Source organism: Natrix helvetica (genome assembly GCF_964273705.1).
Source record: "Natrix helvetica genome assembly, chromosome: 6".
In the NCBI taxonomy this organism is placed as follows: domain Eukaryota; kingdom Metazoa; phylum Chordata; class Lepidosauria; order Squamata; family Natricidae; genus Natrix; species Natrix helvetica.
Window position 1 is genome coordinate 39,287,042 of NC_138553.1, and position 22,386 is coordinate 39,309,427.

The 22,386-nt window shown below is 39.9% G+C and overlaps 1 protein-coding gene across 1 annotated transcript in view; it reads left to right on the plus strand.

The window, feature by feature from the left end:
• The first annotated feature begins 265 nt into the window (after positions 1-265).
• KITLG (KIT ligand) overlaps positions 266-22,386 on the plus strand; it is a 60,794-nt gene continuing 38,673 nt past the window's right edge. Inside the window, exon 1 of the mRNA XM_081957326.1 lies at positions 266-597. Coding sequence (XP_081813452.1) covers positions 583-597 — 15 coding nt within the window. The 5' untranslated portion in view covers positions 266-582. The remainder of the gene's footprint in view (positions 598-22,386) is intronic.

A 22,386-nucleotide genomic window follows, 5' to 3' on the forward strand; every position in this document is an offset into this window, starting at 1 on the left:
AGGAAGTGACTGGGAACAGGGGCCGAAGAGGGTGGGGACAGCAAACTGCATGCGGCATAGTTTTCTGCCTACTCAGTGGTGTGTGGATAGCAGTTCGATCCAGGCAGTGGAGAAAAGGCTGGGACTCATATTTCTTTTGCTCTCCCTGTCGGCATTTATATACTGCAATTGTCTGTCTGGTCCTGCTCGACTCCCTTCTCCCTTCCCAGGGCTCCTCCGCCGCTCCACTTTCCCCGTCCCCTGACAAGGACTCACACAGAAGGCGTGTCCTCTCGGGGCGGTTGCTGCCGCTGCGGAAGACAGCTTAAAGCTATAAAAGAAGTGATCGGGTGCCGGCTTGAGCTGCATTTCCCGCCTCTGCTTTCCTCCGAAGGACTTGGAGCCGGTGCCGAATAGAGCAGCGGGAGCGCCTTCCGCGTGCCTGGGAGCGAAGAGAAGGCCAGGGCACGGCAAAGCCATAGAGGGCGCTAGGCGAGCCTCAATGCTTAGTCTAGCTGCCTTTGCAACATGCTGGAACTACAGATCAGCTAAAAGGAGTTTGCACGCCACTGTTGGAGCTGGATTGCAGCGTTCTCTTTCCTTATGAAGAAGACACAAGTGAGTATCCAGTGAAGAAGTTTTGCGTCCAGCCGGGGACTTGGTGCTGATGGTGCTGATGGTATCTCGACAGACTTATACAGGGCGGGTGGGATGTGCGCTCCGCGGGGGAGGATAAAGGCGTCTAGTGTCCAAGCAAGTGGAAGTTTGGCGGGGAGAAAAGAGCAGGTTGTTTTCCATAAGAGCCGGACGAGAGATCGCCTTCTGGCTTTTGGGTTGCCTTACAGCAACGAGCTGCCGAGTTTCTTGCATAAGCGCCGCTAACTTTTCCCCCCTCTCCTCTTGCGCGTGGATTTGCGTGGCGTAGCGTTGTAAGCCTCCTTGAACTAACCTCGCGCTTCTATTCAACGGGATCGTTCTGATTAGGGGGCATGTAGGTAGAAGAGGGGGCATCCTGGCGACGATGGCTCACTCTATGGCAGAGGGGGAAAGCACTCTTAAGGCCATTGGGGCTGGTGGTCGTTTGTCAAATCCCTCCTTTCCTGCCCTGTGACTACCTGGTCGTTTTCACCTGGCAGGATTCTAAACACCAAATAATTATTTACAGATAGGACGAATTGTGCAAATACTGGATCAATAGGTAAACTGAAATTGCTCAACACCAGCAAAAACTAAGGGATAGAAGTATTGCTTATTTAATAATCATGCAGAGAGTGCCTGTTTGGGGTACCCTTTCTTCTTTGCTTTTATCTTTCGTTGACACCCCCCTTTTTTTCATTCCATATCTGAGCACAATCCTTTCTCTACAAGCTGCATTTTCTTTCCACAAGGGGACTGGCTGTAGAGTAGGAGAGGAGTAGGAATTGAAAGAAGATTGCCCAGAATGACAAGGAATTGCTGACAAGAATGAGCTAAATGTGCTTGGGACCCTAGAAGAATATTTAACCAGGCTCCCTTGCAAGATAGATGATAAATAGATAGATAATAGATCAATGGAATCTCCCAGTGTTGTTGCCTTGCCAGTAGTGCTTTCTTCACCCCACCCTTTAATCCCAATGTTTTCCTAGCTACTTTCTTTGGTATCTCCCGCTGCCTTGCCTTATGTGCCATTTTGAGTCTTGCACATTAAGCAATGAAATGCAGGGGTTCAAGCAAGGAGACTTAGGTGGGATCTGCAACATTTATTTGGTGTCATTCAAACAAAAACAATGAAATTAGATTGTTTCATTGGAAAAGTTGTGAAACAGAAAGATCCTATATTTTGGTATCAGTGAAGTGTACAGAAGTATTAATATATCTTTCTCATAATTTGAGATCTTGGTACATCTGGCATTTTAGAATGCGATGGAAAGATTGAAAAACATCATATCAGAGTCCTGACGGAAGAGAATGCTTTGTGCAGTCAATATATATTTTGTACAAATCGTAGTAGTGGCAGTTGCTACTTAATTTTGCTTACTTTGTGTATGCTAATGTCTGCTCAGAATGGAAAGTACGAGCTCGATTGGAGAAAATTCCGAAGTCTGTACTGTGTATGATGGAAAGGCAAAAGTGTTACTTAAAAAGGACGGCAAGTAGTGTTCAGTTTGCAAGCTGTTGAGTTTCACGCTACAGTTCCATTTTGCACATGTAAATATGACTTTGAAAGTTACCAGTTGCATAGTAGATTACTGAAGCTCAGATACTGATTTTACTCTAAAAACTGATGCAGTGGTTTTTGGTGGGTTCAAGAGTTCTTTTCTGTGGTTTATGTATCACCTTCTGACCGACCAACTTTCTTCTAGTCAGAATTCAGAGGTGTACTTGAACAGAGAACATTTTTAGGAAAGAAAGATGGATAGTTGCAGACAAATTTCTCTAATCTTTCTGTATTGTGTTGGCTGATGGGGGGAAAAGTCAGGTTTAGGTGGGGAAAAATGTCAGGTTTCAGAAGTTAAAATACAAGAAACCAAGATCATGGTTTATAGCAAGGTAACATTTCACATTTAAGACAAGTGGAGACGATCCTGTCAACAGTGCACTGTCTTTCTCCTTGTTCTTTTCCTATGATGCACTGTGATCTGGGATTAAAGGAAGCTTTCCTGCAGATCGTGCAGTGCAAGGTTTAGGTAACTGTGCTGGCTGATCTCAGGGCCTCTTCAGCCTCTGAGATAATTAGTCACTGCTCCATGCTACCTTAGCCATTGTTTTATACCTTTCAATCTGCTCCATTGTTCAGACCTCTGTGTTGCTGTAAGCTCTGGGGTAGGGCAGTAAGGGTGGAACGGAGGGCAAAAAGCAAGTTGAATCCTTTCTGGTTACAGGAATTTTTCATTAAAATCGGTAGTAGATATTGGAATTCATATTTTTCTTCTGGAGTTTTGGTGTATTTACTCAGAAGCAAGTCCATCTATATTTCTGCTTACTAGCATAAACTACAGCTATAGTAGCATATTATACTTACTATGCATACTTACTATGTGTTACTTCTCAGATTTAATCATTAGCAATGGATTAAATGACTTGATAGAAAATACTGATGTATGTAAATGTATTTTCAACTGGATATTTGAATGCAGTTAGAGATTATATAATTATCAACTATACATGAAGATATACAATTCTGTGTTCTTTTGTATTGGCCATTTAGAATTTGATCATGGCCATTTTCATTTGGGATGATTGTGATGATGTTATCTTGTTGAAGGATTGTTCTGATGAGAGGATTTACACAGTTATATGCAACAGTAAATGAATACTAATACAAGAAACAAATCTGTGTAATTGTCATATCAGAAAAGGATTTCAAAGTAATAATTTCTGTAAACATGCATTTGCATTTTTTTAAAGCAACCTGATTGATAGACATTTTTTCACTGTCAGTTATTGTAAACGCAATATTTCATAATATATTGGGAGAAGTACTTTTTAGAAGCATGGGGTTGATCGCAACAAATTTGGAGAGCAGCAGGCAGACTCAGATATTTGACCTGCTGGCTAGACATGCAAACTTTAGGAGACCTTAACAGTGGAAAAGAGCTAGAGGCAGAAAGAATACAGCTTTCTTTTGCTGAATGGGTACATTCATTGCCAGCAGTTATATGACCTTCAGGGCTTCTCTGGGAGGACAGTCCGAGTAGTACAACATTTTTGCTGTTGGAAGAGGCTTTTGGAAATAATGAAATAGATGGTGCACAAAATCCTGGGGGAAGCCAGCAATTTATGGAGGCATAATTGTATCCAATTCTGAAAACATATGTTGCAAGGGGCCGGTATCTATTTAGCTTAGACTTAAAGACATTCAAAGTAGGCTTTTGTGAAGTAGATGTACATGAAGTTATTCTGTTGAAAAGAACTATGTTCCTATGCAACTCTAGGGTTGATACGCGTGACTGATAAGCCTACATAAATGTCAATACACAGGTTTATAATTAAGCATAGCCCTCATTTGTTAGAAACAGCAAACACAACAATCAAATCTACTAATCAGTGTTGCTAAGCGAGCATAGAAAATAAAATGAATACATACAAAGAAAGACTCCGGTGAAGGACTGGTAAAAGTTGCTTTAGAAACCAAAAGGGATGGGCTAAATTGAAAATATAAAGAATTTTAGTTTCACTTTTGTCTGAAGCTGATGTAAGTAAAGTCATCCTTCTCTTAAATTTCATAAACCATGGTTTAGAACTGTTGGTTGCAGCCAATGAGTCTTGTTAATAGTTTTATATCTGGATGTGTTTGCAGAACTCAGTTCAGATAAGTACTGTTGTTGCTATAAGCACTTAACTGTGAGGCATGCAGCAGCATTATTTATTTCTTTGTTTGTTCATTTATTTGTTTCACACCTTTATTATTTTTTCTAAGCAATTCAGGGCAATGGACATACTTTACATTCCTTTCTAAGGCAGGATTAGAACTGAAGGTCTTCCACTTTCTAACCTGGCGTCTTAACCCCTAGACTAAACTGGCTCTCAGTACTGATATATGTAAAGTGAATTTTAACTAGACCAGGGGTGTCCAAACTTGGGAACTTTAAGACTTGTGGACTTCAACTCCCAGAATTCCCCAGCCAGCATGGCTGGCTGGGGAATTCTGGAAGTTGAAGTCCACAAGTCTTAAAGTTCCCAAGTTTGGACACCCCTGAACTAGACTAAAATGAATCTTAACTAGACTTTTGAAAGAGTGGATTGAGGAAGGGATTCCGTGTAAATTGGCACTGGCTTTACACATTGCTTTGTTTCAAAATCGAGACTATTTGCATGGACTGTATCTTTTATAACATTGAGCGTACTTAGTTTGGTATTTTTGGCACACTACTCTTAGTGTTTAAAACAAACGTCAACCGTTTGGGATGTTGAAAGACGTCAGCCTCCTGTGTTAACTAGCATGTGCATGATTCAACGCTGTGATATGAAGTTATATTTCTATAGTTCAAGCAGGTTATTTGGTAGTTGAAGTTGAATAACCTGGGATAATGTGTAGGGAAGTCAATATTTAAAAAAAATGACACCCACTTCAAATAAAGCATTTCAATTCACTTCACCTATCTTCAAAAGTTGTGTTTTGTTGGGAGGTTCCATATTGCTAGTGGGTGTTCTGCAATTTGTGAAATGCCAAATCAGTAAATTTAAAGAAACCTAATGAGAGATAAAATAAAGGTTATTTTAATAGGGAATTTTATTCCCACACTTTTCTTCCTTGAACTCAATATGTCCTTTATTTATTAGTCTAATGATACTAAGGATAATCTATTTTAATATAGCATTTCCTGAGAACATTTATCCCAAAAATCTTTGCATTGCCCACTTAAAGCTTGTTCATAAGTGTAAATATTAATATTATGTTTATATTAAAAATTGAAAATGAATCCAAGAGTTGCTGGACAAGGGGCCTGCCCTGAATATATTGTTTGAAAAATACAAGCATCCACAGGTCTTCATCCTCAAATTACTTGTTCTGGCATGGATCCTTGGAGGTTATTGGACCTGCTTCTAAAAATTATTTGAGATTTGTAGTCTTAAGAGTTGCTTAAGTATGAATTTCTAGTTTCTTATGACATTAATACCATTTGATAAAATGCACTGTGACTTGCAATATTTGTAGTTACTCAGGAATATTAATGCTTGAAAATTAATGTATAAATAATTTGCTTTTAACTTCTGTTGAAGAATTTGTTTCTGTTGATCTGGTAATTGTTTCTGTAGCTGGGAAATGCTCAGAAAATCCAGGTAGAGGACTGTTTGATATTATACCCAGAAATGCCATGCAATGGAAACTCTAGGAAAAAAGTGGGGAAGAGGCTTCTAAGTACACACCTTGTGTTATGTAGTATACTAAGTGGAGGCAAAGGAGACACACACCCCAACCCCCCTCCAAAAAAACAATACTATTCTCTCCAGTGCTGACCATTGTGCAACCATAAGATTGATGAGTTAGACATGCACATTTTGCACTCCAGGGGAACTTAATGAAAAAGCCTTTCAGTTATTGCTAATCTCTGGGTGGTAGATCAGGTAGGCCTTTTTCTGATCTAATATGGCTTTTTCACTTTACTTGGGTAAGTATTTGAAATACAAATAGAAGAATGTAAATGGAACTGTTGAAATAGGCATTATAGGTAGCTCTTGACTTACGATGTAATAGAGCCTGCCCATCTACATAGTTGCAAGTTATAACAGTTGTAAAATGGACCACCATGTTACAAGACCCATTTTTATGACCTTTTTGCAGCAGTCATAAAGCAAATTTAAGCTGCAGCCATTAAGCAAATTCTTTATTTGCTATGGGCAAATAAACCAGAAATAAACACAGCAAAAAAGGTGTTAATTGTGGTTGTCTAACCATGGGATCCTGTAAATGCAAGCTGTTATCAAGCAGCCAAAATGTGGTCATGTGACTATGTGGAGGGGGAAGACTTCAGAATTGGGTCACTCGGCGCCACTCTGGCGCCACTCTGGTTACCTCCGTCCGGCCGTGCCCAGCAGCGACGTCGGCGATGTCATCAAGACGAAGTGGCTTGGAGGCAAAGTGCTTTTCAGTGCTTTTCTGTGCGTCTGGCGTTTAGGTAGATAGCCGGATGTCCTAAACGCCAGACGCACTGAAAAGCAGCTGCTGTTGGGGATCGCGGAGCGCGAGCCGGCGGAGCGCGCTCAGGAAGGCGGGGAATGTTTAAGTTTATTAGGCCTCAGCCTCCAGCACACGTGGTCCCATTCCCCACCTTCCTGATGACGTCACCAGCCTAACCAGGCGTAAACCTCACCGCACGTCACTGGGTCAAACGGTTATTCAGTGATCGGTCATACAGGTTATACATAAGCAACAACAAAGACAAGGTAAAGTGTAATGTTCATAGGAAATTCTAGAAATTTGTGAAAAAATGTTTGTTTAAATATTTAGCAATTTCAGCATCCTTGAAGAAGAACATTTCTATATTGTTTGTTTGTTTAGAAAATGTATGCTGCTGCCTAACTGAAGTAAATAATTCTAGGTGGTTAACAACAATACACATTTAAGTCTTTTGGGCAGCAGATTTTCCTTTGAGATTCCAGGTTTGCATTAGTAGTTTTTCTGAGTCTACATGAATATAGATGTGTGTGCAATATATCATCTAATCCAGTGTTTCTCAAACTTGGCGACTTTAAGTCCTGTGGACTTCAACTCCCAGAATCCCCCAGCCAGCTATGCTGGCTGGGGGATTCTGGGAGTTGAAGTCCACAGGACTTAAAGTCGCCAAGTTTGAGAAACACTGATCTAATCTAAGGATTCCTTTATAGAGATTATATTTGTAATTATTTGTAGAGTATGTACAGAAGAATAAGAAATAGAGAGAGTAGATGGGATACACTGGTTGAGTTCTTCTCTCTTGCTTTCTTAGTGCTTAGATCTGATAACTGAAATAGTTAGTCAGAGAAATATAACTTACAGATTTTTGAAGACCTATTGAATAACCACACAAAAGTGACTATATACACTGTGTCTTGTTTCCAAGGCTATATTCAGCCGGGCATCCTCTTGATTAATTGCTCACAGTCAGTACTGGATGTACACGGGCACAACAGATTTTCTGATTGCTTTTCAGTCTTGAGTATTATCAAGAAAACTTTAATTATAGAAGCAGATTTGAGGATTTATGCATTTGTGAACTTCTAGATGCTAATATATGATCACACTCCACAACTTGCTACATTTGTCAATGAAGGAAGACAAAACTTTTAAGTATATCGGTAGAGGATTGATTGCCAGAATTGCAAAATGCTATGCATACAGTGATCACAGAACAAAGTATGCAGAGGCAATAGGTTTCAGCAGCAACTGCTGCCCTTTTGACAGATGCATGCTTCAGTATAAAGTACATAATACTCTATATAAACTATGAAGGTGCAGACAGAGAAAATAGTTTAGCCAAGATACAGTACACTGCACATTAAAAGCATATTGAAATGTTCTGACAAAGAGTTTTCTGAATTTGTTTGACATATTCAGAAAGGAGGATTAAGAAATTAATACATCTATTACTGTTACTGTAACTTAAGCCTTTAAAAAAAGACTAACATACAAGATTTTCTGATCATCTGTTTTTTTTAAATATGTTGATTGCAATATTGATAATGAATTGTCAGGTAGACAAATGTTTGTTCATTGTAATTTTCTAATGGTACAGATTTTGTCATCTATCTATCTATCTATCTATCTATCTATCATCTATCTATCTATCTTGCAATTTAAGCTGCTAAGCTGCTTCTGGCAATGTAAAAAATACTATGGTACCTCCTAAGAATTGCTTAGGAGCTTATCTTTTAAAAATCCTGTGACTATCTCTTTTTGTGCTATCTAGAATGTATTAGAAGTTGTAAATTGCATTACATAATGTGAAAACAGCAATTTATTGTGGTATTAAGGTTTAATTTTGAAGTATAAGGAAGGGAACTGTGTATAGTAAAGATATGGTCCAATTTATCAAATGGAGTTCAAAAGAATTTAAAGGAAGCACAATAAGTAAACAGGGTTGGAATGAAAATAATTATAGGATTGTATAAAAGAAACATCTACAAAGAACATAGAAGGGTGTTGAGAATGCAAGTTTCCTTCTGTACTGCTTCTTTTCCCAAGAGGAGATCTTTAAGATCTGCTAATATGTTATTTCTGTCTTGACATTTAGTGTGTATCAGCAATAATTTAAGCATATTCATCATATTTATATCCTTTTTCTTGAAGAATAGCAAAATGGTTCATAGTAGCTCCCTCCACAATAATTATCTTATACACTACCAATGATTAATTGGAAGCTTTTGTTAATATCATTGCAATGTCTGTCTATACTTCTGTTTCAATGTAATTTTCCTTTCGATACTAGTTATATGAACAATTTTCTTATTGAAATGCTCCCTTCAGGCTTATTCTTCGTGTAGTGTCTGTGGGCTATACTTTAGTTACCATAACTCTACACTTCCTTTTATTCCCACGTGGATCCCACTAACTTATTTGCCTTCTGTATAAATGTTTGCCCTCTGTCATCTGGAGAGGTGTTCATGGAAACACAGTGAGATAAAAACAGCTATTATATGCCTAGTAACCTTAAATGGCATGAAAAAGGAGTAAGGTGGCTGCACAGGCCTTGAATTGACAAATAGTTGGAACTTGGAGATCTCTGAACGGTGAGATTCTAGTTAGCCAGCAGTGATATTCTAATTAACCATTGTAGAGTAAAATATCATTCATTTCTCTGGACTGTTCATACTCACAACCTCCTGCAGGCATATTTTGATCCAAAGAAACATGATACATTCTCAGAGTTAAAGCCAGTAATAGGCAACATTCTTCTCCTTGAGCAACACTTATATTTAGAGAGAAAGGGGATTTCTTTTTCAGCCAAATTGCCTGGCCACTGTCCAAGCTTCAGAGAAAAAAGTTATTGATCTCATCTTGTCCTTCTCAAAGGGGTCTCGTTTCACCTTAGAGCCAAATCTCTGGATCTGATGTGTGTTTGCTGTTCTGCAGTGGCCCTGATATCCATTCTATCCCTTTGCCACTCTCCTTGAAGGATAAACCAACTTCTACAGAATTAATGTTTTGCAGGACTAATAAATCAAATTCTTGGCAACAGTCCAGAATGATTTGACATTGCCTTCTTCCATAGTGGTTTTTCAATCTCATAGCCCAGACTACAGCACTACGATTTCCAGATAGTCTCCCATCCAAGCTTTAGTGATGTTGGGCCCGCTTAATTTTTCTGAGATTAGCAAGATGTCTGCAGCTGATAATGTGTAGGTATATATCCCTATCTCCTTTTTTTAAAAAATATGGTTGCTGTTATTTGTTGTTTGATAATGAGGTGTTTGCTTGGGAGGGTGACTATTATTTTATGATGATATTAAACTATCTAATTATTATATCTGTAATTAATGCTGATGACTTGTTAAAATAATTAAATTAATGAGTTTGTCTTACAAGTAATGTTACTGGCAGAGTATATTCTTACACATAATTTAAAAATACTGCTATATAAAGCTGTGATTTATATGTGCATGTATGTTTTAACAGAACAAAGTTGACACCCAGAAAATAGAAAACAAGGCAGCTCAATTAGATTGCCATAGCTTTCATTCATGAGCAACTAGGAATGAAAGTTAATAATGTTGCAATCATAACAAAAAGCCATAAGGCAGCATAACTATTGAGCATACGGTATTTGGTTTCTGCAAGCAGAAATTCAGAATTGCATAAGTTCATATACAGAATAATCATGAACCACACTGAATAGCAGGGAGGGAGGAAACTGCAAAAAAAATCTTCTTCTTTTCTTTAACCACAAGTTATGAATTACTGCAAGCTAATTTAATTAAATCCATTTGCATTTCTATGCTTGAAACTTTTAATTTGCTTTTGACTTCAAAGTGCATGAGTGTATCTCTATCTCTCTCTCTCCCTCCCTCTCCCTCCCTCTCCCTCCCTCCCCCCTCTCTCTGTGTGTAAATGTCTCATATTGCCTGGTGGATGAGCGAGGCTGTTGTTTGAGGGTTGTATGGATGTAGAGTGAATGTAGAGGGGGATGAGGAAGTGTTTGATGTGACATCACTGCTGTTGCAGTAAGAAAATGGTAGTGGCTTGAAGAATAAATGCTTTATTAAATACACCTGTTGGACTCACCTTATCCCTACTTGTTCATTAGTTGAAGGGGGTTCCCCTTTCAGGTCAATAAAAGAGTTTTGAGGCTGGAGAATGGAGAATGGTATGCTCCTGTGACCTGTCCTCACCTGTGGATATCTTTGCCTGCCACTCCCCTGGTATACGTCAGAATTCAGAGGTGAAACAGATTAAGAAATAACTAGAGTACCATTGGCAGAAACAAAAAATGAACTCAACTGAACATGGGTAAGAGCTGGTATTATAGCCTATCTCAAGGCGATCTGGACAGCAAAGTGTAAATACATATTGTAAATACTATAACCATGTTGCTTGTGTTTTTCCAATTTACATTGTTCTGTTTGTTTCCTAGTATGATTTGATTGCTTATTAGTAACCTATGACTATCACTAAGTGTTATGATTCTTGATTACTATATTTTATTTTTTTCTTTATGTACACTGAGAGCATATGCACCAAAGACATGTGTCCAATCACACTTGGCCAATAAAGAATTCTATTCTATTCTATTCTATTCTATTCTATTCTATTCTTTAAAAAACTTATCCACTCTAATTGCATCTGCTGATGATCACCAGGTGACCCTCTTTAAGGTAACTCATTACCTTCTGGGGAAGGCATATGTAGAGGTCTACCTGCATGGGCATGAAGAAGCATTTGCCTAGTTTCTGGAAGTCAAAGTTGCCTGGCTTAATTTCCATTTAGATATTGGTGTGGCTGCTGGTCTGGTGGAGGTGTCTGTTGCAGATTCTTGCCCAGCTGCCTGGGAATGGTTTAACTGTGTTACGCTTGAAGAAGTGGACAGGACCCTAGAGAGTATGACTACAACCACCTGTGTCTTATTTCTGTGTCCCTCCTGGCTTGTGAAAGTTTCCTGGAAAGTGACATGTGAGTGGATTCTGGCAGTGATTAATGCTTCTCTGCGGGGGGAAGGGGGGGGGAAGGGATTGTGCCCCAGCCTTTTAAGAAGCTGTGGTCTGCCCTCTTAAGAGGCAGACTCCATCTTATTCAATAATTTTTGTCCTCTCTAACCTTTCCTTTTTGAGGAAGGTTATTGAGAAAGTGGTTGCGTTGCAGGTCCAGAGGTTCCTGGATGAAACATGTTATTTAGACATCCCAAAGGTGCTTTTTCAAGAGGCAACTACACTTTCTGGTTTTTCTTTGAAGATGTTTTGCTTCTCATCCAAAAAGCTTCTTCAATTCCAATTATTTGGACTCTTTTCAGTTGGCATTCAGGCCTGGCTATGGCATGGAAATGTCATTGGTTCTGCTTTCTGATTATTCCTAGTGGAAGTGGGATGAGGTAGTGGGTCCATCCTTGTTCTACTTGACATCCTGATGGTCTTCAATACCATTCATATCTTTCTGAAGTAGCTTCAGGGGTGGGAATGAGGAACACTGTGTTGTCTTGGTTCACTTCCTTCCTTTGGCCATTCATATTCAGTGTTGATAGGAAGTGAGAAGTTCCTCCTTAGGTTAGGTACTTTTTCTGTTTCTGTTTAACATCTACATGAAACCGCTGAGTGAAATTGTCATCATTTGCTGAGATATGATGGAATGTAGTAAGGAGGTGGAAGGAGACATGTGAAACAAAGCAAGTGAAGACAGCCCCTCCCTAATAGTTTATAGAGTGTATTGTAGATGCCAATAGATGAATGCTCAGTCTGACAAGATGTTGTCTATAAGGGCGAAACTATAAAGACCTCAGTTTGGAAGAATCACCATGTGATTGTGTCCTTTTTGATTTTGGGCTTGCAGATTTTCAGCTGCATGTCTCAGCCTATGGTAAGTTAAGCAATGTTGAGTCCTCCCTCTTCCTAAAATAGAATGGCTCTGGATTAGGGGGTTTTGGCCCATGGAGAGTTGCCATCTTTGGCCCTGGATGGGTTACATTGCTTCAGATGGACTCAAGTGTAATTCAGGGGTTCCTGTGGACTTGTAACTCCTGCTGAAGGAGAAGGTGGCACTTGTGGCCAGGAGGGCCTTTGTGCAACTGGGGTTATGAATTAGCTACACCATTTCCATGTCTCAAAAAGCCATCCTCACAATCATCCATGCCCTAGTCACCTCTCAACTTGACTACTGCAATGTGCTGTACATGGGACTACCCTTGAAAAGTATTTGGAAATTTCAATTGGTTTAACGTATGGCCGCCCATATAGTTTTCTGTAGCTCTAGATTTGTACATGTGTCACCTCACTTGCAGGAACTGCATTGGTTGCAAATTTGCTTCTGGGTCCAATTTAAGCTATTGTTTGCTAGCTTTAAGATCCTACATGAATTAGTTGAAGGATTATTTTCCCCAATTATATCTACCCAATCCACCAGAGTAGGAAAGTAGATTATGTTATGGCAGCTATGTACATTTTCTTAATAAATAAATAATAAATAAATCTGCTGTTGCAGTTCTAGACTTCAGTCATTATTTTAAAATAAATGTAATTCTACATATTAATAAAGGAAGAATACCGACTTGATTTTAGTTCATCCTTCTGCCCCTTCCTGCATCTCCGAGGGGAGCCACAAAGAGTGATAATTTTGTATTGTACTCCACTGCTGAATTGCAACCTTTCCCTGTAATTCTACTGACTATATTAAAGTAGAATAAATTATGAATTAAAATATAAGAATGAAGATGTGGCATAAAAGGGACAATACAATACAATAGTAGAGTTGGAAGGGACCTTAGAGGTCTTCTAGTCCAACCCCCTGCCTAGGCAAGAAACCCTATACCATTTCAGACAAATAGCTATCCAACATCTTCTTAAAGACTTCCAGTGTTGGGGCATTCACAACTTCTGGAGGCAAGCTGTTCCGCTGATTAATTGTTCTAACTGTCAGGAAATTTCTCCTCAGTTCTAATTTGCTTCTCTCCTTGATTAGTTTCCACCCATTGCTTCTTGTTCTACCCTCAGGTGCTTTGGAGAATAGTTTGACTCCCTCTTCTTTGTGGCAACCCCTGAGATATTGGAACAATGCTATCATGTCTCCCCTAATCCTTCTTTCTCTTAAGCTAAACATACCCAGTTCCTGCAACCGTTCTTCATATGTTTTAGTCTCCAGTCCCCTAATCATCTTTGTTGCTCTTCTCTGCACTCTTTCTAGAGTCTCCACATCTTTTTTACATCGTGGCGACCAGAACTGAATGCAGTATTCCAAGTGTGGCCTTACCAAGGCATTATAAAGTGGTATTAACACTTCACGTGATCTTGATTCTAACCCTCTGTTGATGCAGCCTAGGACTGTGTTGGCTTTTTTGGCAGCTGCTGCACACTGCTGGCTCATATTTAAATGGTTGTCCACTAGGACTCCAAGATCCCTTTCACAGTTACTACTACTGAGCAAGGTATCACCTATACTGTACCTGTGCATTCCATTTTTGTTGCCTAAATGTAGAACCTTACTCTTTTCACCATTGAATTTAATTTTATTAGATAGTGCCCAATGTTCAAGTTTGTCAAGATCCTTGACATCCTGGACAGTTAGAAGCTTGCTTAAAGGGACAGGGAAATGTCATCAGCCTCTAACCACAAGATGTTCCAGCCAACGTCCCTATGTCAAAAGTCCAAATCACAAGGTTCAAATGAAGTTCGCTAAAGACACGTCCATACCTGTGTCTCAAGAACAAAAGGAGAAGTAAGACCCCCATCTACTTATAAGGCTTTCCCCCCAAAATAACCAATAAGAAATGAGTTAAGTATTTCCGTGTTGCGCTGCTTTTGAGAATGTATAAGAACGTGTGCTTCGATAATGAAGGTTGTTCAGAATTTCCAATGCTAGCCACGTGTTAGCTTTCTGAACCTGGCTGCCAAATAAACCCTTCCTGTATCCTGAGAAGTCTAAGTCTGTCATTTTCTGCAACAATATGTTACCTACTATTACTCTTCTGAATTGACTTTACTCCTGGTGATTTCAAGGACATCCATTCTGTCTCAACACATTGTTTCTAAAATATTAAAGTGTATTATGTATGTGTTTGCGCATGTGTGTGTGTGTGTGTATGTGTGCTTCAGGAGCAAAAGACCAAGGCTACACTTTAAGTTCCAATTAAACTGATTTGTTATTCATGCCTATGTACAGGAATCTAGTCGACTAACAGCATTACTTTGACAGTAGATAAGGGTTAACAGAATTCAAGAGGGGTTGGACATGGCAATGTAGAGACTGATTTATCTTTTGACTCCTCCCCAGGCCTTGCCACTCCTCCCACCCACCCACCCCCAAAACCAAAGAATAAAATCTCAATATACTACTGGGATCACAAGTTGGCCCACTCTAAAGGATCATTTTAGTTTTCCTAAATGACAGCAACACCAGGCCCAGTCGACTTTGAAGGGAACATGTATTATTTCACAGCACATGGACAGCTTCAGAAAAGTGATATTTCTAAGAACTTCTAAGATAATATTGTGCATTTAAAAATACAGTGGTACCCTGATAGTCAACTGCTTTGAAACTCATCAAATTTAGTACTCAACACATTTTGACGTGAATTTTTTGTCCCAGTACTCATCAGTTGTTGGGTACTCAACGCACAAGTTATAGCTTATCAGTGTTGGCTTACTTGTAACTCACTAAATTATTCCTTATGGGAAAAATGTTTGATACTTATTGTTTTTGGTACTCATTATGCCTTCCAGAACCAATTAACAATGACTTTCCAGATATCACTGCAAAGTTTAAAAGGTTTGAGTAGCACATGAGCTATATGGAAGATGTTTTTAGAAATGGGACATAGCCTATCTTATTAATTTGAAAGGGCACTTTTGAATTTCCTCTGTCTCTAACTGTGCAAAGCTCATATCTTTATTTCAGAGGTCTTTCCATAATTGATAGGAATTGGAAAGAAAGCAGACTAAAACTAAAAATATCACCCACTGTCTCTGGATATTTCTATGAATGTGTCCTGTTATTAATAAACCTATTCCAAATCATGAATACAGTAAACTTGCCTTTTCCTTTTTGCTATCATTCTCTTTCTCTACTATGGCACCATCCAGTGAAATAAACAAAGTTCATTTTATTGTATTTCCTTATATCATGGTATTAAATCTGGAATTCAGTGTGGTAAACAAGACCTGGCAGCCTGGGGATTATTTTTTCCTAATCATAATTCTTAGGGTTTTAATTTATTTTAGGTTCCAAGGAAGCAGATGGAAAAAGCAACTGAAACTAAAATTATTTCTTATAGCTAAGAAAAATTGAGAAACACTGAAATAATTGACAGTACAAAAGAGAATACCCTCTTCCCTCTCCAAAAAGCCTGGTGTTATTAAAGCATCTATAGTAGAGATCAGAAGTGGGATTCAATTTTTTTTACTACTGGTTCTGTGGATGTGGCTTAGTGAGTGTTTCATGGCTGGGGGAAGTGGCAGGGGAAAGTTACTGTAAAATCTCCATTCCCTCCAGATCAGCTGGGACTCAGAGAATAGATGGGGGCGGGGCCAGTCAGAGGTGGTATTTACTGATTCTCCAAACCACTCAATATTTCCACTACCGGTTCTCCAGAACTGGTCAGAACCTGCTGAATATCACCTCTGGTAGAGATGCCCGTTATAGTCATCATGCATTCAATATTTCTTGGTGGGGCTTTTCTTGATTTTTTTATACTGCAACATCTTTTTCTGTACTGATATACATGGGAACCAAGGAAAGTGCCAGCTTTTTGCAAGCCTTTAAAAAAAAAAAAAGATGGCTACTAGTAAGGATACTTTTTTTCAAACACAGGCCACTTCTAAGTATAAAAGTCAGTTTCTCTGCGGCTTTATGTTTAGCAGCAGTAAATTCAAAGAAATACTAAGAGTCTTTAGGAACAGAGATATGATACAATGTAAAAATCTTAAAATACAGCACAGTCAACATATGGCACTCTGCTTACTCTGATACTGCTTGCAAAATTAATTGTCCTATGACAGTGATGGCGAACCTATGGCACGCGTGCCACAGGTGGCACGCAGAGCCATATGTCAGGGCACGCGAGGCGCTGCCCTGTCAGCTGGCCAGTGTGCATGTGCGCGCTGGCCAGCTGAGTTCACCGTTTTTAAAAGCCATTTTTCACCCTCCCCAGGCTCCAGAGGCTTTATAGGAGCCTGTGAAGGGCGAAAAGAGCCCCCCCCGCCCTCCCCGACCTTCCAAGCAAACCGGAAGTCGCTCCGGACAGTCCCTGAAGCCTTCAAAACGCTTAAAACAACCCTCCGAGCAAACCGGAAGTGACTTCCGGTTTGCTCGGAGGGTCGTTTTAAGCGTTCTGAAGGCTTCAGGGAAGCCTCCGGACAATCCCTGAACCCTCCGGAGGGCCTCCGGGGGGCGGGGGAGGCTCTTTTCACCCTCCCCAGGCTCCTGTAAAGCCTCTGGAGCCTGAGGAGGGCGAAAAAAGCATGTAAAAATGGGGTTTTGCGCCTGTTGTGCATGCATGCGCACTGGGGGTCGCGCATTGCATTATGGGTGCGGCACGCCCGCACACGACCCCCCTGCCCTCCCCCCACTTGTGGCACGTGAGCCAAAAAAGGTTCGCCATCGCTGTCCTATGACACATTGTGATAATCACTTTCATTCTTTCATTACATTTCCCTTCCTTTGGTGCTTAATTGTTTCCCATATTGCATAATATTTCAACTTTTAGCAACATCAACTACCAAGAACCTTGTTTTGGGCCATTTTACATAATAGGGAAGTAGTTTTGCTGCAGGTCCAAATTACTTCCAGATAAGCCCAGGTGGAACTTTTGATATGTACCACAATTGGAAATCGCCACAAACCAAAGAAAACATGGTTAAAGCTATTAGACACAAACATTCTCCAGTATATTTTCCTCATTATCATGGTATTCTGCAACTATTTTTCTGGACACTGGGGTTCCATGAGTGCACATTGACTAAGTCCATGATGATCAGAAGCTTTTCTAGAAAAGGGGCCTGCAGAAAGAGTTAATTAAGTCAAGACTTGATGCTTTTCATGAGACACTTATGGGAATTATTTCATAGTGAGAACAAAGTTATGTAAATGCCAACATTGTCTATGAACATTCCAAACATGATTCATAAATAAAGAATCTGTACAATCGTGTCATTGATTGTAATCTATATATGAAAAGGCTGTTGATAAGATAAGAGAGAGACAGCACACAAAAAGAAAACTATTTCTAGAAGAAAGAATACAACTTGTTAACTAGATAATTGGGCTTAATAAGAGGGTATCATACATTTTGACAGTAGATTAAACATGTATCATAAAAGTCATAGAAAACATGCATATGAACATAGCAAAATAGGCATGGTAATATAATAACATTTAGAATTGGAATACCATACTGTGTATTAAAAATTGGGACTTTTAATACTTTTTTCATACCTGCTATTTTTCCAAACTACAAATTAACACATCTAATTTTATATGAAATGTTAATCATAAATAGCTTTTAGGGAACATCCCACTTCTTGATAGATTGTGGAGCAGGGGGGAACCCCAATCACAATTGGTTGGTTTGGCAATAGTCTGCACTGTGGACTACAGTTTTGAAATTTTGGTGACTAAACTCCCTCTGGATGTTAAACAAAAACCAAATTGAAGACTTTTTTCTTCACACAATGTGTAAGCCCAGATGCACAGTACATTAAGCAAAGCTTCTAAACCTACTTCAATGGAAATCCCCACATAGAACAGGATAAGTAATCCAGGCGGAATGGCTGAGCAGATTGCATATCCTCTCCTTATTAATTGATCATTTATTGAGGGCAGGATCACATGATGTCATTCTCTACCAATGTGCTGTTTACTGGGAAGGTTATTCGTCTTTTTCTGCTATGCATCAGAAGTATGTTTTTGCCTTGGATTGTGCTTCATTTCATTATAGGTAACACTGGTTATTACGCAGGGTGGTTGCTTTCATTTATTAAGTGTATTGATGGATCAATAAAAATATGTACATGTCCTTAAAAAAAAAAAGGAACAAAAATGATCCAGGAGAGATAATTAAGCAAGGAAATCTCTCCAGCAGAGCTTTGGTAATTGTGGTGCAACCAAAAAATAAATCACTGTAGCCAGAGTGGAGAAGCAGCTTGAAATTGGGAAAAGGATTTTTTTAAAGCTATTTTCCAGCCAGTTTACACATAGGAGACAGGCTGCTGAAGGTTGCCATGTGGAAAAGCCTGTAATTAAAGGTAAGAAAAGGCTGCTTTTATGGGAAAAGAAAGTAAATAATGGCTTGATCCATGATTTTCTCTTGCCTGTGAGGAGTTATGGAGGGATTTTGTTAATTGGACCTGTAATAATTGGGAATCTGCTGGACATCTGGTCAGCATTGACATAAGAGGGAAGTGAATATTGCTTATGCTTGCACACATTGCTGAGTATTGTATTACTAAAAGCTGAAGTATTCTTTACTGGTGAGCAAAAAAAGTATTTTGATAGAGGAATAACAGTTTCCACTGGAGAGGTATGGAATGGAAAGGGAATAAATAGTTTTATCTAAAAATAATACAATATATATATATATAGATCTATACTAGTCTCCCTTCATCACTCATGCGCTGGTGACGTCCCGTCTGGACTACTGCAACGCTCTCTACATGGGGCTCCCCTTGAGATGCACCCGAAGACTACAGCTGGTCCAGAATGCGGCCGCGCGGGCAATTATGGGGAGTACGAGATACTCCCATATAACACCTCTCCTGTGCGAGCTACACTGGCTCCCTGTGGTCTACCGGGTGCGTTTCAAGGTGTTGATCACCATCTTTAAAGCGCTCCATGGCACAGGACCTAGTTACTTGCGGGATCGCATCCTGCCCCATACATCCCTGCGACCAATTCACTCTCACAGAGAGGGACTCCTCCGGGTGCCGTCCACTAAGCAGTGCCAGAGGGCGGCGCCCAGGAGCAGGGCCTTCTCTGTGATGGGCCCAGCCCTCTGGAATGACCTCCCCCCCGACATTAGGACTACTACTGATCTCCGCTCCTTCCGCAAGAAACTCAAGACCCACCTGTTCCAACTAGCTGGCCTGGCAATTTTAAATTTTAGGGTATTTTAATGTTTTTTAACTCTATTATTATTGTGTTATTTTATGAATTGTAATAATTGATGTTGTGAGTTTTTATACCTCCTCCGTGCAACATGTGATATGTATTTTTTATTGTACGCCGCCCTGAGTCCTTTCGAGGAGAGGGAGCGGCTTATAAGTCTAATAAATAGAAATAGAATAGAAATATTTATTTATCAGCACAAATACAACATACATACATACATACATATATACGTACATACATACATACATGTTGAAAGAGGGAATAGTGACCTTCCTCCCATATTTAGGTATGCTGGTTTTGTTGTATTCGGGTCTTTTCCCGTGTAAGATTGAGGTTGTCTTTGCAACGTTTCGGCAGGATCTCACCTGCCATCTTCAAGCTTGGGCTCACACACACACACACACACACACACACACACGTGGATTGGGGAAGTGGGAGGTTTTGTATTGTGTATATCTTATGGCAGTCTTACATAATGCATATACATACAAAGGTTAGTGTATATACTGTATAATACTGTGTTGGCGAATCTATGGTACATGTGCCGGAAGTGGCACACAGAGTCATCTGTCCGGGCACACGAGCCATCACTCTTCTAGCCACCCAGTGTACATGCACGTGCTGGTGGCTGTTCTTTTGGTTTTCATTGTGCGCATGCGCACCAGCCACCTGGTCTTCCGCTTTCTGGACCAGTTGGCCAGTGTGCATGTACATGCCAGAAACCGGAAGATCATCTTCCCAGCATACACATGTGCACCGGGCAGCTGCTCTTCTGGTTTCCGGCACATGCATGCACACCGGCCAGCTGGTTTTCTAGTTTCTGGCACGCATGTGTGTACAAAGACCAGCTGGTTCACCAATGCTGATAGAATAGGTCTGAAAAGCAATATGTTGTCAATGCACCCAGCCTGTTCTACACTGAGGCTTCTATTTCCTTTATATTCCAAATGACTTTCATTATGACATTATTTCCCCCTGTATGTTCAAAATGTGAACAACATGAGAATCAAGAAATATAGATTGCGTATTTTGTTTTAGTATTTAGTTTGTACTTTATTAGTATGTGAAATTTAAGTGTTTTTCTTCTTTAACTGTAACCTTTAGTTTTTTTCTGATATCCAACCTATCTTATCATTTTTTTTAAAGAATTCAAAACAACAGTATCTCCCACAGGAAGGGTTCTTACAAATAATTTAAAAATATTATTTCAAATCCATCTGCACCATTAGCCCATTTGTAACTTTCCAAAGTCAACTTTTTAATATCCACTTTTTGCTGTTTATTCCAAAAGAAGATTCTTTAAATTCATTAAACTGCTATTTAAAACTTCTTTAAGAATTAAAGGAAATTTACCAAGAGCAGTAAAACCTGTCTTTCCAAATAGCTGAAAAGCAACTAATAAGCACTTTCCAAAGGTAATTAGAAAAAGAAGTAGGTAAATCCTATATCCACAAAAGTGCCAACCAGAGTTTGGGCAAAGATGGTATTGCCTGATCCCCAAATCTCTAAACCTGTTGGAGACTGTTATTTCATCCTCACCTTGTGAGAAGCATATAGTGGGAGCACTTGTGGATGAGCTGTGGTGATCCAGTGGTTAGAATGCAATATTGCAGGCTAATTCTACCGACTGCCAGGAGTTCGATCCTGGCCAACTCAAGGTTGATTCAACTGTCTAAGATTGGTAAAATGAGGACTCGGATTGTTGGGGGCAATATGCTGACTCTGTAAACCAGTTAAAGAGGGCTGCAAAGCACTATGAAGTGGCATATAAGTCTAAATGCTATTGCTATCCCAAATCTCCCTGTTGAGAGAAGAATTCTAAACAGCTGGTCCACCTACGGCTCGTTGTTCCACTGTGGTCATGAGAGCAGACTCATCTTCAGTTCACCAATTCTTCCTTGAAAGTCCATCATTTTTATTTTCAAAGAAACAAAACAAAACAAAGGTTTTGAGTACCGAAGCATTCTTAGAAATAAAAATGGTGATGAAAGCTTGCACTTTGCCTTGTAGCATTCAAACTTCCTTTTGTATAATAAAAACATTTTTAAATATTAAAAAATCAGGTAGAACAGCTCTCTGCAGGGAGAGCTGAGCCTGGACATGTTGAGGTGTCTCCAAAACCTCTGCCCAGAGACTCCAAGTGGTGATAAATCATATTACAGAATGGTTGTGCATCTATATTATAATTTAAAGTGATATTAGTGTGGGAGAGCTAAGTACTGTGACATTTCTAGTGTAGAAAGTATTCTCTAAGCCAACTGGACTTGCACCTGAAAATTCTGCATCAGTTCTAAAATAGCATCACAGGATCATAGAACTGGATATGATCACACAGGTCATCTAGTCCAAATCCATGCTCAATGCAGGAGACACTAAGCACTCTGATAAATAACCATCCACCTTTTGTTTGAAGGCCTCTAGCAGAGAATAGGTTATGCTCGGAGCGTCGTGGTGACGGCAGTGCCCTGGTCCTGCAGGGAGAGCTGGGCCAGGGCATGGTGAGGCTGGGAGGCACATGAGCTGGGGGTGTACAGGCACTCGCGCAACCTCACTTTCCAGCTGGGCAGAGTGCCATGCACTGACCTAAGTGTATCCCGAATGCGCCAAGTCGCAGGAGCTGGGGGAAGGGTAGATCACCATGTGGCTTAGTGCCTTTGGGATATCACTAGGTCAGTGAGTGGCGCTCTGCCTGGCTGGAAAGGGGGGGT